This window comes from Seriola dumerili, unplaced genomic scaffold (genome assembly GCF_002260705.1).
Source record: "Seriola dumerili isolate Sdu_G_001 unplaced genomic scaffold, Sdu_1.0 BDQW01000161.1, whole genome shotgun sequence".
NCBI lineage: Eukaryota > Metazoa > Chordata > Actinopteri > Carangiformes > Carangidae > Seriola > Seriola dumerili.
In genome coordinates, this window is record NW_019174416.1 from 2,879,001 (window position 1) to 2,897,008 (window position 18,008).

An 18,008-nucleotide genomic window follows, 5' to 3' on the forward strand; every position below is an offset into this window, starting at 1 on the left:
TAATGTATAACATCATATTTTTATTCTTCACGTGTTCATGTAAATTCCAGTTGAAGACACAGTGTTGCTCAGTGCCTGAGTTTGCATAGGTCTGATTAGAAGGTAAAACATGGCAGCTGACAGACTGTATTTCCATATTACAGACCAAACTGGTTCATCCCCTCAGCAGTCAAATGAACCACTGTTTTCAACAGTACCTTACAATAATGCCAGAGTTATCACTATTTCATTGCCTCTGCAGTCACATAAAGTCTTCTTAGGTAAAAGAGTAATCACATAGTATTTTGGTCATGAGAGAGCTCCCACTGAACAGATTTGAAAACATCTTTGGACAGACACACTAAATCATTCAATTTTATGGTGCAATTTTGGAAAGTTTAACTGATACATGTACACAAAACTATGGCTCACTTTTGCTCCTAATGTGAATTTATCTGAAATGTTGCCCTGGACAAGGACAACTTCATCACTTATTGTCAGTGACAGAAGTAAGAAATAAAATTGACGAGGGTTTGAATGGTCACCTTCAAGTGATACTTCACACAAAATCTTTTCGGTACCAAATACTCACCCCCTGTAGGCTTGAAAGGTGACTGAGACTAGTTGGTACTTTGTGGCAGGATATTAATGCCTTCAGGAGTATTTGATACTAAAAAGACTGTTAAAAGTGCAACATCACAACAATATAAAATAATTAAAACAAAAAAAAAATTAAAAAACGACAATCTCTAACATTTCTTGACACACATCACACATGTATCTCTCAGCATAAGCATATACTTATAGCATGCATGTAGGGTTTTCATTGGTCCCCATTAGTCCAGTTAAAATCCTGTTATTTTTCACGCGTAAGAAGCGTAAGCACTTCACTATTGGCATCTTTTCTTAATATAAGATATCCCCTCACAGTTGATGCTCTTTGTGAGACACCATGTTTAGTACATAGGCTACACCGTAAACATTCATTTTTCTTTGCTTTGTGAATAAATAGTCCTGTGTTTCAACACTGCTGACACACATGGAACAATTTCACATTGCCATTAACATCTGGGACAATAATCACAAAAAAAAAAAAAAAAAAAAGCAAACAAAAAAAGTTCTTAAATTCACAGCCCTGCCTGGTTCAAATTGATACAGCAGATACATAGAGCAAATTTACAAAACACTAATTAAGTCTAAATCTTAGACTTCAAACATACTCGCTGTGATATGTTCTGTAACTTCTCATTATTCTACCATCGTTCCTCAATACATGTTAGAATAAATATACTGTAATCCACAGAGCAAGTGTGTCAAGTATTCCATCAAATCCCGCAGTGCCATGTATACTTGGCCAGCCACTAAAAAGACAGTTTGAGGAAGTCCATTTCTGGATGTAAATATTGGTCCCCAACGTCTCCCTGAGATCTTAGTTTAGGTTCTAAAAGAAGAAGAAGCAAAAAAACACAAGTTAAGAGGGGGTTTTTGCATTGACTGACATTAAAAAAAGTAAACACCAGATGATTTACCTGTTTGGCTTTTTCTGTCCAGCAGATGGAGCCAAAGCAGCTTTTCCTCTCTGCAGGGCATTGGTGGTAACCTGCAGGCCTTTCACTTGATGTTGTTCCTACATAAAAATGACAAGACAGACATTTCATGTTCAGTTCACTGAGGAAACATTTGCATATGGCTTTTTACCTTAATAAAAACATATACAAAAAACATTCACCACTGATGGTCTGTTGACAGGACAAGGGGGTGGAGGTCTGTCAGGAGGGTCTGGTAGGGGTTTAGGTGCAGCTGAAGGCTGTGAGCGGCTTTTAGTATCCACGCAATGTGGTGGGGGTCCTGGTGGAGGTCCTGAAGGTGGAGGAGGAGCCCGGTTTTGTTTCTGCTCAGTCAGCTGGGCAGATTTAAAAGGAGGGGTGGTGTAAGCCTGAGGAGAGTATTGTCTCTGAGGAGAAGCTACAGGCTGGATCTGAGGCTGAGGCTGAGGCGTCTGCTCTTTTTTCAGTGCAGCATATGCAGGTATGGGAGGAGGCTTCACTGCTGGACGCACAATACCATGTCTGGGCCGCGCTGAGCAAGACGGGCTCGGACGAGGAGAGGATTTCACCTGTGGCAGAATGTTTATATTAATATTCAAAAACAATAGAAATACAGTGCCATTTGGGTCATGACGGGCTACTTTACCAGGTGGTCTGACTGCTGTTTCTTGAGCAAGAACGTTGGGTTGGTGTGACCGTTAACATGATCATCAGCATACATAGGCTTGCCCTCGGCCCGGGCTGAACAACTGTTAAGAGATACAGAAATACATTCATACTGTACATCCACACAACATGGGGACTTGGAAAGCAAACGCATCGCCTACAAATTGGTCACTAAAGGTAGAGTATCAGTATTAAACACCTCAGAACTACATACTTTGGTAGTGGAGGTGAAGCTAAAGTTTTCAGTGGGTGGAGTTTATGCCTGTAGCAGCACCACAGTCCAACAGCAGCCAAAACCGCAAAGACAACCAGAGGGAGGACGAGCAGGACTGGAAGGACACTGCCTGATGGAACACCAAGTAGAGAAGAGTCAGGAAGTCGCAAAATAAAATTTCAAAGAAATATTTTGAACTGTCAATATATACACATAAAAAAAACAGTCAAATGTCTCACTGTGGCTGTTGACAGGTCCGCTATCTTTACTCCCACCTGACCCCTTCTGGTCACAGAGAGGAGGAGCCCAGCCTGGGTCACAGTGGCAGTTATGGTTGTTGTTACACAGCTGATGAGAGAACATATTACCCATTAAAATACAACGTAAATGTTTAAATTCATCGCAGTGACATGCAGGTGTTGGAGTGAATGACTAGAGGTACTTCCAAGGTTCAACAGTGGGATGTAACCAAGTATTTACTCGAGTGTAGTGTGTATTTAAGTAAAATTTTGAGGTACTTGTACTTTACGTTACTTTAATTTACTGCACTACATTAATCTGACAGCTACACTTACTTTGCAGATTAAGACTGAACAGTGACAGGGACCATCCTGTTGTATGCTGAGTGCTTTGGATACTCTAAGTAAATTCTGCTGATAACACTTCTTTACTTTTGCTATTTTCAAAGCAGGGCATGTACTTCTAACATAATATATTTATACAATGCCGTGTTTCTACTTTTAATTAAGTAAAGGATCTAAATCTTGCACCACTGCCAAGGTTGCCATTTTCAGTAATAGTGGGCCAGCAGCCAAACTTTCCCCAACACTCCTAGGTAATCCATCTCAAAGGATCCTTCCACATGCTCATGGAAACTTACCCCGTGTCCATGGCACTTGGCATTGCACTCATCAGCTCTGAGAAAAGATGCATTGCGGCATTCTCCATTAAAGCAAATCTGTTGCAAGAAGGAGGGGTGAGGAACAAAGTCAGAGAGACGGAGTAGTAGAAAATCACATTGGGGCCACACAGTTAGAAAATGACAGCAGTTAAAATTCGCTTTCTGACAAGTAAAATAAATAATGAAATCTTCAAAAGAGATCAAAAGCATGCCTTTTGCCCCAATATTAAATTCTATTTAGTGCATCTCCATGTATGAGTCTCACCGAGTCATCACCACACTTGGTGCCAGTCATGACCAGGCCCGGGTCCAGAGTATCACCCTGTGTGTCCTCCTGCCCCTGCCCAGGCTTGTACACATGAGTTCCCATACACTGGATCCTCTTGTTGCCCACAGTGACTGTGGTTTCTATGCGGACAGCATTGTTCTCAATGGGCTTGGAGGCTGAAGTTAAACACTGGATTTTCCCACATTTAGCATCCCTGGCAGAAACAATAATTTGTTGGGATTAATCCATGTTCAATGTAGAAAGGGCCACAAGATGTTTACGTTTTAAATATTAGGAAATGTGGAAGCAATTCTAGAATTGAAGGAGGAGTGTATCAACCAGTGTATGCGCTGCTGAAAGTTTTAATCTTCACCTGTCCTTACAGCTCCTGTATTTCCCAAACAGATCTTTGCCACAGTTTCCGTACATGTCCCCAGCTTCATTTACCTTCTTAAAACACAGGTCAGGGGCTGGACGGCCATCTGTGGTCGGAAGAAAGAACATGCAGGGAAACATATTAATACTGCTGCACACACACATACACACCCATGCACAGTGTGTTGCATGCAACCACCTGATGGAGACCAGATGGCACCCCTTACTGTTCTGTGTGGCTCCTGTGGTACTACAAAGGCTCTCCTGGGAGGCTCTGTCACAACATGAATATGGACACTGTCCAATAACAATCCCTAATCCTGTGATTCACCGAGGGCTCATCTCTAACACTATCCAGCCTCTCTGCTTCAGCATGCGTGGGATGTTTAATTAATTGCTTTGAAGATACGACATGAGACTATTTGATGGTCAAAATTTTGCATATATCCATGAGTGAGTATAAAGAAGACATTCACCTTTAGAAAATTCCTCAATTCAACTTAGCTCAAAATACACATCAGTTTGAGTCAATATTACATATTAACAATATGATTTAATCTTTTACCATCTCAATTAATACAAAAATAAACACTTTGTGTGGGTTGCTGTCAGAACTGTAGGTGGCACTGAACTTAAAATAGAAAATTAAATTTATGTATTGTATATTGTAGAGTAATGCTAAACTGTATATTTATAATATTACATCAAGAATTCATCTGAATATGTACATTTAATTGTAGAAATCAACATCCATACAGTCTTGCAAAAGTGTTTACAAAGTATACACAAAAGATTTACAGGTTATAAGCAATCAGTTTACCAACCTCGTCCCCACAGTGACAGACACTGCTGCTGCAGCGTCAGACACATGCCGGTGTAACAGTAGGCCTGCCCGCCTGCGCACGACGTACCATCCACCAAATAGAAATTAGCAGGACAAGACTCTGCTTTTCCATCGCAGTACTCTGGCAGGTCGCACGGTCCTGAGGGAGCACGGCACAGCACACCTGGGCTCTTCAACTAGACCGGGAGAGGTGAGGAGGAGAGAAGACATTTAAGAAACACCAGAAGAAAGAATGAAGGAGAAGTAACAGTTAATTGTAGAGTTACAATTCAAGAGCTACAGTGTTTATTACATAGTAAGAATTAGCCCAGGGGATTAATGCTTCAAGGGAGATTTTTTTGTTTACATGTTTACAGACTCTAGTATTTGTACCTTGCATTTATCACAGCAGATGCCATGGGCGCACTCAGCTCCAGCTTTCAGAGTGCAGTTGTTGGCATTACAGCAGGGACTGGTGCACTCCTACACAAAGAAAACAAAGTTATGAGTCTTAGCCAAAACTTACAAGATAAATATTTACTTCTACAATCCAGAGTCACAAACACACACACACACACACACACACACACACACTGACCTCTTCCTCTCCACAGTCACATTCTTCTCCATCCTCCAGGTAACCATTGCCGCAGCGCTGTCCTCCATATATGGCTCTGGTGTTAGGCAAGTTGAAGAGACACTTCCCTCCTCCAGAGCTCAGGTAGCTCTTCAGCTCCTTCTCGTTACAGCCATTAAACACACGTGGAAACGGATGCCTGCACCATAGAAGAAGCACAAATACAGTATGAAGATAACACTTCATTAAATCAATTTTTTAAGACCCATGTTTTTCTTCTGCTTTAATAACTATATATTTATATGTTAGTAATTTGTGTAGCTTACCCAGTAGCAGCAGCCATGATGCAACCCCCGTCCTCTGCTCTCGCCTGACAGCAGCCAGTACTGTCATGGCTCATGCCGAAGTTGTGACCCATCTCGTGCGCCATGGTGGCGGCAACACCAACAGCTGATTCAGAGTGGTCCTTTTGAAAAGAAGAGCCAGAGGTGACACTCAAAGTTGAATTGAAGATTATTAAAATGGCGTCACTACATTATGAGTACTGACACACTGTCAGTTATGTAAAATAATTTAAATTAGAATAATATAAGAGCCTTATATTTTCAGTAACCATACATTTTATTTCTGTCAAGTTGCAGCAAGCTGATAACAAAATGATGATATTGTCTCCTGATGGGCAGGGGATTACTGTTTATTTAGACTCTCTCACCGTGTTCACTCCGCCAGACTGGTAGTCGGAGCACATGGCTTTGAGAGGTGCAAGTCCAATGGTGGTACCCTGGAATGACTTCCCCCTGGAGACAGAAACGCCACTGCTGATTAGTTCCAACTGGATACAAGTGGTAATGGTTTTTGTCTCACACAATGAAGATGAAATCAACTCAGAGATCTGCCCGTTTGGGACTGGGGGGTGGGGGTGGTGGGGGATGGGGGGAGGGGGGTTTGCTGAGAGTTGATAGGCACTAGAGTCAAAGAGGGGGAAGATTGACAAATGGGAAGGCTAGTGGGAGATGAGAGAGAGAGAGTGAGAGACACTGACGTGATGAGCTGAGCATTGTCATTGGGGAGCACGCCGAGCTGTCTGCGTCTCCAGGACAGGAACGCGGCCAGAGTGCCGTGTGGGTTATCAGACACGCTGATCATGTCCTGGCTGGTCCACAACTCCAGACCGATTAATGCCACACGGATGTTCAAAGCCTTGTAGTACTGCAGGTGTGGGGAAACAGGAACAGTGTCAGACAGAGAATTTTACTTATCATGAGTAAACATAGGTGTGGTTTTCTTGCTTCACAACAGATGTTACCTTGTCAACCAAGTTTGCTGCTTCCAGTAGTTTCACTTTGGTGTTCTCGAGACTACTCCCATGGTTCTCAAACTGAAAAACACATTACCCACATGGTTAACTGAAACTGACAGCCCCCCTACACCCTACACTCACCTACACTCTTCTCAAACCTCAAAAGGGACTTTTCATATTTCTCATAACAAACAGGAAGTGAATCAGAGATTTATATTTACTTGAACTACTTGTAAAGTTGAAAACAAAATCAACTCTAAATTGACTGATCTAAAATCTACTCCCACATTGAATGGAATGACAACATAAAAATCCTGTCTTTTTAAACAGTGGCCAAATATGAGCATATCATCAACCGTGTCCTCACCTCGGCCTTGTCTGCCACCATCAGCAGCTCTACATACTTCATGTTCTTACTCAGGTCCCTTTTCTCCTGAAAATGGAGACAGTTTAATGCAGAATATGTGCTGGACATGTCGTCATGCTTTGTGTAAAACTTTGAAAAGGATTTTGGGCAGATAATTGCTGCTCGTCCTGTCTGAACTCACCCTCGCGCTCCGTGGTGACATCATTCCATGGATGAAGTCATTAAGCTGCTCTTCGTCCCCCTTGTTGCCATGGTGATGCAGGCAGCTACCTCCAGGGAGATGGAGACTCTCGGCTCTGAACACAGCGTGCTGCTGAGCATCCATGGAAACAGGAAGAGGCTCTATCAGGTAGCTCACGCTTGTGTTCAGAGAAATCAGGCCCCTGGGGAAACAAGGCACTTTTCATGGTTCCATCCAATCAAACCTCGAGGAAATCAATGGGGATCAATGATGTTGCCGTCTTTCTGTAGCATGTTGTGGCATACTGTAAAAACATTTTTTCTCCTGCAAACATTGTCACTTATAACCTTTCAAATGATATGATTACATTTAATTTCCATTAATTTGAATTACATTTTCAATCCAAACGACGAGGCTGCACGCCAGATTGTGACTTTTTTTTTATTTGGCTGTGGTGTTTTTACTGATGGGTGAAGCATGGGGACACATGTCTCCGGTGATTTACTAGTGTATATAAAAGAGGATCCGCTGGGACAGACAAAGCGATACACAATCCTCTGGCTTCCTCACAAAACCGAGAGAGTGCAGACTCTGACACAAACACATGAGCACGCACTCAGCAGCAGGTCAAACAGCTGTAAGAAACATCTGGAGAGGTCAGACGCCCACATGTTAGTGTCTCTCTATGCTGTGTTTGCATTTCTCCAGAGAATCTACATTACTAAAAAGATGTATCAATCCAGCCTCCAGATGCAGAGCAATGAACCCGCAGAAACACACATATGGCTACGATTTCTGTCTGGGTTTGCCAGTTCCTCCTCTGTTGCCGGTCTCATCCTCTCTGAGTGTCTTCAGCAGGAAATATCAGCTGCTCTGGAGCCACACCAGGAGAAAACACAGGATCTCCATACTGAACTGTACTCAATGAACCAACTCTGGAGCCAATGACCTACTAACCTACTGGACTACACCCGACACTGCACACAACTGTTTCCTGTCTAACTCATTTATTCAAGCACGGTTTGACAACAATCTCTGCAGGTTTTGGTTTAAAATGATGTTCACAGACAATATTATATGCCTTATAATTTAGGAATATTTTAAAACTGGAATGACTTTTATCAGCACGGATGTGTGGTTGAACTGTTGCTGGTCTGCTGCTGGATCTACACTAATTGACACTTAAACTTACAAAAAAGTCATTCATAAATTTTATTTGAGAAAATAACCAAACTATTTGATATATTTGATTTGATATATTGATATAAACTAGTGCATTTACTGTATATGAATGTAAGTAACTGGGCTTCTTAGGTATCATGTATATTGAGGTGTAACCTGAGGTAGGATATTAGTGAAACCTTGTTTCCCCAGCTAGGTTTCTCCTGGTAGTGATATTTAGAGCTGTGAAAATGGCTTCACATTTGCACAAATTCTCTCCTGTATTTTGGCAAGTGGACCACAATGGTAAATATTACGTAGACGGATATTCTATCAATGAGTCTGGCAACACTGTGTAAATTGCTTCGTATCCACTCATTTTGTCCTGCTGGCCCAAAATGTTTTGCACGTCAGCTGGAAAACAGATGAACTGCGGCTGTAAAATTAGAGCTAATGGGGCAATAGCTTTAATTCAGTGAGTGAACGGCGCTAACACATCTTTGATAACATCAGTCACAAACCTTCTCCCTGCATAATCTAATCTGTACCACCCCACTTCCTGTCAGCAGTACTTCAAAAACTTTGCTGCTGTGTTCACTTCTTGCAGCTCTTTACTCTTTTCATGAGGAAACTCTAAGGCTACAGAAAAGTCGTCTTCCCTGCTCTTCACTGTAGAAGCTGTCTTCATGAATGGGCTTTTATTTTTGGAGGGATTTTGTCTTATGGGAGACTTCTTAGAATCAAGGAAATGTCTTTCACCAGTGGGACCAACTCTAAATATTAGAAACCTTTATGAATACAGCCCATGGTGGAGTTTTACTTACCTGAGTCCTAAGCATGTGCTAACAGCAACGCTGGAACCTTCAATACCCTGAACTGTCCCATGGTAGAAACAGTGTCCCTGAAAGACAGAAACAACCAAGCTCAACACACAGCTGTTTGGAGGGAAGCAAGATGACACAGTGGTGAGAGAGACTGCCATTCAACCAGAGAACATTGTTTGTGACAATTGTATTTGATCAACTGCATTGATGTTTATGTCTCTCCTCTGATCATTTGTAACTGTCTCAGAGACTTACAGTGTTGGCGGGAGAGGAGAACTTGCGAGCTCCATCAGGACTGTACCATATTTCCTGGTATCCAGGGGCCAACAGCTGTCTAGGGAAAAGCAAAACACAAACTCAGGGAATATTTGAAAGAGAATATATGTGGTGTCTGACATTCAGCAACAATATGGGGGAGTGATGGTGAAAAAATATACAGCATAAAAGCTGCAGGAAACAGAGGAGGTAGAAGAAGACAGATTCTCTCCAGCAGCCCACGACTCATAAAACATTCATCCTGACAGAGACGCTTGACAGAGCCAGACAGCTTTAAAGATTTAGACAAAGATCCTCTCAGAGATAAGAAAATACAAAAAAGAATGTGGAAAGTGTTTTTGGCTCTAATAAAATCCATATATACCTTTCCCATATGACCCTTTTCCTTCCTGGAGAGCTGAAAGAGGAGACAGTAACATTCCTATGCTATGAGACTAAAAGTTTGTTATTATGTCCAGGCTGCATTTGTTTGGCTCTCTATTATTTAGTAATAGCCTCCTATTGTTCTCTATTACTGGAATTTCTCAATTAGTATACAATAAAATCTGGACAGAAGAGGCTAATGAACCAGCTAAATGTACACATATGGAGAGAATCATTCATTTTATTGTGATAGAACATTACATTTACATTCCTCTTACTCTCCATCAGTGTGTGTGTGTGTGTGTGTGTGTGTGTGTGTGTGTGATTGAGTGGGTGTCTTTGAACTCTCAGGCTGTTTCTGTCAAACTTGTGTCAACGTGTCGGCCCAATATTTACATCTCGTACAGATGCTTGTTTTCTTGTCTTTCTCCTTCCAACTCTGTCTCAATCCATTTTTCCTGTTTTCATTCATAAACTCAGTCTCTCAGTCTGCCTCACATCTGGTTTCCTTTTGCTGCGTCTCTTGAAATCTCTCTTCATCTCTCCCCCCACAGCCTAACGCAGATCCATCAAACAGACTGTAGCAGTAGTGAAATCAAGCTGTGGGGAAACCTATATGCATCTGCTGATGCTGGTTGAAAGAGTGGATTTGACTGAAGTCTAAAACAAACACAAGACAGACCTAAGATCCTCCCACACTGATTAGTCCTTGTACGATTTTTATTATTTATCATCTACCTTCATTTATTTTTCATCCTAAATAGCTTGTGGCTTTACCTCAGGGTTTCTCAAAATTAACAGTTATTCCCTTTTCAATTTTGCGAGATGAAATGAGTGGAAGTCAGTGTAATAATTTTCTTCTTGAGTGTTAGATCACAATACTGCTTTCATGTCTGTGTCTGTAACTATGAAACTAGACTCGGTTGCCAGTTAGTGTTAAGGAAACAGGAAAACAGCAAACGTAGCTCTGTTCAAAGGTAACAACAACTTCCTAGCAACATCTCTCAAGCTCACTGATGAACATGTTATATCTAGTTTGTTCACTCTGTGCAACAACTGAAATAGAAACTGATAAATTGTGGTTTTACGGGAGGTTGTCTGAAATACAAATTTTTTAGCTAGTTATGCTGAATAGCAACCTTTTGTACTGATTAAACAAAAAAGATTTAACGCATTAATTAATGAGCTTTACCAGTGCTGGTAGGTGGATTTAGTTACTGCGACAGAACCAGGCTAGATCTTTCCTCCGTATTTCACATCTTATGCTAAGCTAAGCTAACCGGCTGCTGGCTGTGGCTTCATATTTAGCATTACAGACTTGAGAGCGGCATCGGCATTCTCATCTAATTCTCAGCCACAAAGCAAATAAGTGGGTTTTCCCAAAATGTCAAACTATGCCTTTAAAGGCTGATGAAGACAAATGCAGGGAAGACGGGGATTTTTCTTTTGTCCTCCCATCAGATGCCCTGAAGGAGACGAGCCTCTTGAAACAATGAAAGCCTGTTGATATAATCAGCGACAAGCGACAGAAAACGGCTGCTTCATCCTTTGACAGATTGCCACTTGGAGGTTGGGGGGTGGGTGGGGTACTCCTTATGCACACACACACACAAGCTGCCTGCGAGAAAACTTAAAAATGATCGCTCAGTGGTAATGTATCCGGCTGATGTCACCATAAACGGGGTAATCCACGCTGTGTTGTGATTTGACCCTCTGACCTCATTTATATCTGGCCTTCCTCTAGTTTTCCTACTTCTCTGACTCCTGACATATTCCCATCATGTTCTCCTCTCATCTGCGTAACCCTGTCTATCACAGAATGGCTGATGATGGACTGAGCTTCACTCTGCTGCTGTTCCACAGACGCCATACAGGAAAGACGATCACTTCTCATTCTTTCCCACATTGTACCTTTTTCTCCCATGCAGCTGCATTAGTAGTCCTTGGGGATAATAGTGTGTACACTAGTAGACTGATGGCATTATAACCTTCCACTGTGTGACATACAGACACAACATACCGTTAACAAAGCTGTAGCCCCCACTTAAAGGATAATACCAGCTTAATTTGAGTTTTTTCTTCATCAATTATGAAAAAAGTTTAAACCTCACTATGTTTTTGCTACATGCTTACATGGTTACTGTCTGCTCCACTGAAAAGAAACTATAGACTTTATAATGCCATAGAAATTGTAGTTGTACCAAATGCCAGTTTATTTAACTGCTAAACTGAATAAACATTCATGTTGAAGAAACAACCAAACAAACCAAAATGGGCGTACAAAACAACCTGCAGGTATGATCAAACCACTTAGTTTCATTTTGGCTCAACGCTGTCTTCAGTAGTAAAAGATTTGCCCTATTTCTTAATGTTGTATTCTGCAATTGGGTGTAGTCAAATAGCTCTCTCTTTTATAAGTTGTATTGTATAGTGTGTATTGTAAGTAGATGGCAGTGCTCAGTGACAAAAAAAATATATGTAGAGTAAATCAATCCTTTTACAGTGGTATACAGTATTTAGTATGGTATAATAATTTGTTGTTTTTCTTCAAAATAATAGAAGTCCGTGTTTCTGCATGGTAAAGCCAATCTGCACCACAACAGACTTTGGATTGCACCTTATACATCATTGGTTTTAAACTGGTGACAGGGAGAAGCACTTAGTGCACTCTTACAAACCTAAACTGGACTGAGCCAGAGGACCAACTCAATGTGGGTGTGATTTAGTCAGTGAAATGCTCAAAAATATTCTAAAATGTCCAAGGAGACATCTTCAAAATCTAAAGATATTCAGTTTACCGTCATTCAGGACAAAGTCGATTCTGTTTCTGATTTCCCAAAGACCTTGAACTCAGTCTTAATCGCTGCAGCAACAGGTAGAATAAACCGGTATGCTAACTTCATTGCCAAGCCTCAAGTCAACCATTATAAAACCTTGCACCAAGACTCTTGGAACACCGCAAACCCTTATGCCTAATTGCATTGTGGTAAACACTGCGACAGCTTTCAAATCAACACTGTGAAAACCTCTTTGCAACGGCGGGCGTTTGGATGTCCTCCAGCGTTCAGACAGACGCTGTGATTGAGCAGCGAAATACTGGCTGAATCAGGACTGTCTGGCAGCGAGGCTGAGACAAAGGCTTGGTTCAGCCTCAGAAGGAGAAAGACGGGATGGGGGAGTAATGCTAATGTACTTGGGAGATAGGGAAGCGGGGAGAGAGGAGAAGTAGATGTGGGGTAATGCATTAGGGTCAGTGGGTCGCATTCTCTCATAGTATCAGATGACATCACTGCACAAGAGTGGATGGAGGGAGGGGGGGGGGTGGCTGACACAAAGTTATAGTACCACTCAGCAATGGATGATTAAGAGGCTTTTATTGCACAGGGAGGCTAATGTTCTGTTGTGTGAGTGTTTCCCCAACACACACAATAACACTGAGGCCTAGATTAAGACATCTAAGCAGACAGGACCGCACCGTTGTGAGACTAAACACAGACACAAGGGCAACAAGGACAAGCAAATGCATCCCTCGCTCTGTGCTCCCCAGACCTGCAATCCATCAGGTCTGTGCTTTGAGTCGTGTTTGTGTTCTTTTGGGGAGCTGTGTGTGTCTGTGTGTGTCTGTGTGTGTCTGTGTGTGTCGCCTGTCTGCGTGTGGCCACAGTCTCCCAAACCCTAACCCGCGGAGAGCGTGTGGGAGATGTATATTTGTTCTAGAGCCCTGGGGAATATCAGATGAGGTGAGGGAAGCAAAGGAATGAGAAAAAATGGGGTGCTCGTTTTTAGGCTGGACAGTGGAAGACATATGAGGATAGGAGAAGAGAGGAGAGGAGAGGAGGAACAATGATGGGTACATTTCCCAAGAGAGTGCTTAATTCAGGTTCATGCACTTAAGGGAGTGAAGCAAGGGCGTTAAACAGAAGAACGGAGAAAGTCATACAGAGGAGGAAGCAAGGCTGTCCACACGCACATAACTCATACCCAAACTGAACCCAACTGTCCCTTCTTTCCTCTTTCCATGACTTTTGTCACCTCAACCCTTCTCCTCCTCTTCCAGTTCATCATTCACTTTCTTCCACTGTTTCCTCCTCTCGCTCCATTTTTACATCCCCTTTCCTGCCCAATGAGTCAGCACACTTTAGCCTCTGACTGGCTCTTAACCAAATCATCCCTCTACGAGCGCACCACTGCCTTTCATTAAGATAAAAGCTCAGGCAGTCACACAGACACCCACACTCTAGCACGTACAAACCACAAAAAGACACACACAAAGTGCACACACACACGCACGCACACATTTCCAAGAATGACCAGGGAGGACATAAATGGACTGACTCTGGACTCCAGCCACAGGGAGTACTGATGCCCATAAAAATTCACAGCCATGTCGTCCTTTATGCTTTGATTAAGTGATACATTAAGTGAGGGCCAGAAGACGTGGACTGGAATTAAAAGAGGTAGCGGGGAAAAAAAAGAGATCAGAAATGCTGCAGGGGGATAAACGGAGAGATAAGATCAAGACAATCTCACAGCTAATTTGGGTTCTCCCTTATCTGCTGACTGTCACAGTAACAGTTACAGGGTCAATGAGGACATAAGGGAGTAGCCAGGATGCAGAGATGGACACTGGCAGCATTTTCCATGGCTTCTGACCAAACTCAGACACTGATCTCCATGGAGAGTAAGTGCTGTATGGGATTCTCTGTTAAGGCTTGGAAAGAGGGGAAGCACTGGTGGGTGATGGGGTGAGGAGGTGAACCTTATTGTTCAATTTATAGATTTTCAGTGGATCCTCCCAGTGGCTTAGAAAACAACTCCACTCAAAATAATATGACAGTGCAGATGTAAAAACGTAAACACAAATACTGTTGCTTTCCCTTATGCAGCACATTGGAACTTTATTAAGAAAGGTGTTGTATAAATTATTATTAGATTATTGTATTATTATTAACTTTGTACGTTTGTGGAACAATCATTTTCATAAAATCCAAACTCCACATGAGACATTATGTTGAACAAAGATCAGTGCGCTACTAACTGAAAAAAAAGACACATAATCCTCCCTGGAGATGTTTCGATACTCGATACTATTTTTCCTTCCTCATACCGATTCCAATACCTGAACTTGTGTATCGGCCGATCCCGAGTCTCAGTCCGATACCGGTGCATCAAAAAAAAAAATTAGCAGCTGTATGCTAACCCTGTATGGATGTGATGTGATTGTTATCATTGTTGTATGGCATGGCTCAGGTTAAACCCTTTATAAAACATGAACAGGTACATGAATGCCATAGAATCTTTCTTTTATTATCTAACTTGACTGTCAATCATAAAAAATAAATCTTGAAATAAATAACAATGTCTACTCTAGTTCTCCTAACACTAGTGTCACCCCTCGAAATTAAAGCCTTGCATACTGTACACATTGTCTTTTCACTGGTTGGTTTTTCCATTGTAACATGTTGCCAAATTGCTGACTTTTTGCTAACAGCTACCATTACACATTTACAGGAAATCAATTTTTCTTTGCCAATCTAGAACAGTAGTTGCCATTGGCTGCGACCTTCTGTGTAAGCTACAGTTTTACAGCAGCAAAGAATTGACTTCAGGGAAAACTACTGTTTTATCTGGGTGTGAAAGTGTATTAATACTTTACGTGGTATCGGATTGATGAGTAGATTTACTTACCAGAAACCTTTCAAATAGTAATATAGTATTGCAACAACTCTCTCTCTAATAATTTTTGTACAGTCTGTAAGTGAATTGTGGCATGCATGTGTACAAGCATGAAAGGCTGAAACTTAAGCGAATGAAACACAAAATCACAGTGAGCAGTAAAGAGTATTTACACGGCTTTTCCAGGTCAATAAAGCTCTCAGACACAGTACATTAATTAATCAATACTTAGGATGTGGGATGTGTTTCTTTAATAGGAAACAGCATCTGTTTTTTTTTGCCTTAAAATGTCTCATTTTGGTATCTGCCCTTCCTTTCACATCACTGCACTCTTGTTCTACAGTGTCGACTGGAGCATGAAGAAACACTCACAGCTTTGCTGTTCCAGGAAACAGTTGCACAAAAAATAGTTTCAAAATGTCCTTTTCCTGCTCATCTTGATGTCAGAAATTCAAATGTTTTTCTACCACATTGCATTACCTCTTTCTTTAAACAATGATCATGATTATTTTTGTATCAGTTAAGACCTTCTCTACCTCAGTTTAATGGACACAAAAGACTGTAAAAGTTTTATCAAATCTATCTCACATCAACTTTCATTTTCCTTGTCTCTGTCTCTCTCCTAACTACACATACATAAACAAACACTGCGTGTGATTGATGAAAATTCTTTGCCCAGGAGGAAATCTAACAGTGCGACCACCTGCTGGGGAGGGAGAGCAGGGGGGCAAATCCCTCAGGGCATGGTCAGTCAGACACAGTGGAGTCATGGTTTGTTAATGTGTGTGCCTTTGACTGAATGAGTGGCAGAGAGAGCAAACGTCTGATGGTAAAAATGGACTCTATTTCTAATGCTCATAAAAGCTTCCCTTTCCATTTGTGCACTGGCTCAAATCCAGAGGTGATAAACCACAGCTCTGTTGTCACCACTGACATCTCAAGAGCTGCAGTCCTCCCTGCCCTGCGATCACAATGTTCATTAAACTCAGAGATGCTCTGCTCCCTTCCTATCACCATCCCATTGTTACTGGACAGGAACCGCTCCATCAGATTACAGGATGTTGGGTGCAGAAACTCAAATCCTGTTACTTCTTGTTTGCCCAAGGCACACAGATCGGGTGTCAACCCTCTGTCGTCCAAAGCCATCCCCCTCTCTGCACCCGAAGGGGCACTGACCTTATAAATGTGTCTGTGACAGCTAACATCTGGTCAAATAAATGGAGCTTTGCCGGGGCGTCTTGTGGATGTCTACACATACACAGGCCAATGTTGATGCTCTAACTTGATTTAATCAGATGGGAATAATTTGGCCCAAGTAACTCCTCCTGTTTGTTGCCAGACATTTAACTTCTCTAATCGCATGTATAAAACACTGCAGTGTTGTAAACATTTTTCTAATCACTCACTCATTTTTCTCCAGGTGTATTCTGAGCTGCTGGCCCTCAGCTGAGATCAGAACCTGTGTTTCTGCAGGATGCTGGAAGGAAAGAAAAACAGATATAGCTCATCAGGTAACAGGATAGATATCACTAAACAAGATCTGACTTATATCAAGATTAAAATGTGTGCCTGTGTTTTGTAATCATTTTATGAGTCAAAGGGACAGAGAGAGAGAGTGGAAGAGAGAGAAACTGGCTCACCTCTTTGTTGGCAGACCTCCTGTGTCTGTGAGGATGCAGCCATATGGGATAAGTAATCTCATAACTCTGTACATGGTCAAGGATGCTCTTCAGTGAACCCTGCTTATTTATTCCTGATGGAAAACAGAACAAAGTGTGGAGACATGGCAGAGGACCATCTAAGAGGAAGGTATAATTTTTTTTTTTCATTTGTGCATTGGATGACTCACTTTTAGCAAAATAAATAAATAAATAAATAAATAAAAATAATAAATAATAGCCTACTGCTGTTTACATTTTGCATAACCAACAAACAAACACGTGGTGACTGAATTTTAAGATGATATAGCCTAGCTGCTGCAAGACAGGTAGATATGCTTAACATACAATTTCAGTCACGGCTCGGAGAAACAATCAGACTCACCATCATACACAGCGCCTGCAGCCTCAACACATTGGAGGAAAACTACTAAGAGACACACACACAGGGAAGACCGCGCGGCGTGAAGAGGAGGGGCACGTGCTCCTGGACGCATTCTAAATACAAACGGCTCCAAATGAATTCGCTGAACTGAGACATAAATGTGCGGTAAACGTGTCTGGGTGTTTCACATAAGATGGAGAAAACGCCGCCGGTGTGACATCGCGATAGGCCGCCGCCGCCGCCGCCTCTCCCGCCGTTGTTGCTGCTGCTGCTGCTGCTGCTTAAATGAGATATTCGGCTACTTACAGGGTCAGTGCGCTCTCTCATTTTCAACCCCTCCCCTGCGTTACACGCTCAAGGAGAAGACGAGATGAGGTGAGCAAGACAATGATGAAATGATGGATGAAAAGCAACTGACACTTAACATCGCGCTTATACTTGGTGAAGGAGCAATGCGCAATTTTAGC

At 42.0% G+C, this 18,008-nt stretch overlaps 1 protein-coding gene across 1 annotated transcript; it reads right to left on the bottom strand.

Moving 5' to 3' along the window:
* On the bottom strand, window positions 1-17,800 carry adam19 (ADAM metallopeptidase domain 19). The gene is made up of 23 exons (XM_022752003.1): window positions 17,542-17,800; window positions 17,139-17,251; window positions 16,905-16,975; window positions 9,439-9,517; window positions 9,184-9,260; window positions 7,199-7,400; window positions 7,018-7,083; window positions 6,657-6,728; window positions 6,393-6,559; window positions 6,063-6,147; window positions 5,677-5,816; window positions 5,372-5,549; window positions 5,167-5,256; window positions 4,775-4,970; window positions 3,949-4,057; window positions 3,573-3,789; window positions 3,287-3,364; window positions 2,646-2,754; window positions 2,407-2,536; window positions 2,173-2,275; window positions 1,709-2,095; window positions 1,509-1,606; window positions 1-1,420 (listed from the first exon to the last, which is right to left on the bottom strand). The coding sequence occupies exons 1-23, from the start codon at window positions 17,651-17,653 to the stop codon at window positions 1,414-1,416; spliced, it is 2,886 nt and encodes a 961-aa protein (XP_022607724.1). The 5' UTR covers window positions 17,654-17,800; the 3' UTR covers window positions 1-1,413.
* Window positions 17,801-18,008: the final 208 nt, after the last annotated feature.

Bases quoted from the DNA above. Each gene is read 5' to 3' on its own strand.
- adam19 (XM_022752003.1), bottom strand. From the start codon at position 17,653: ATGCGTCCAGGAGCACGTGCCCCTCCTCTTCACGCCGCGCGGTCTTCC. The intron at 5,257-5,371 runs GTCAGTGTGTGT...TTCTTTGTGTAG, and splicing joins GTGACTGTGGAGAGGAAGAG to GAGTGCACCAGTCCCTGCTG. The intron at 4,058-4,774 runs GTTGGTAAACTG...TTCCGACCACAG, and splicing joins TCTGTCACTGTGGGGACGAG to ATGGCCGTCCAGCCCCTGAC.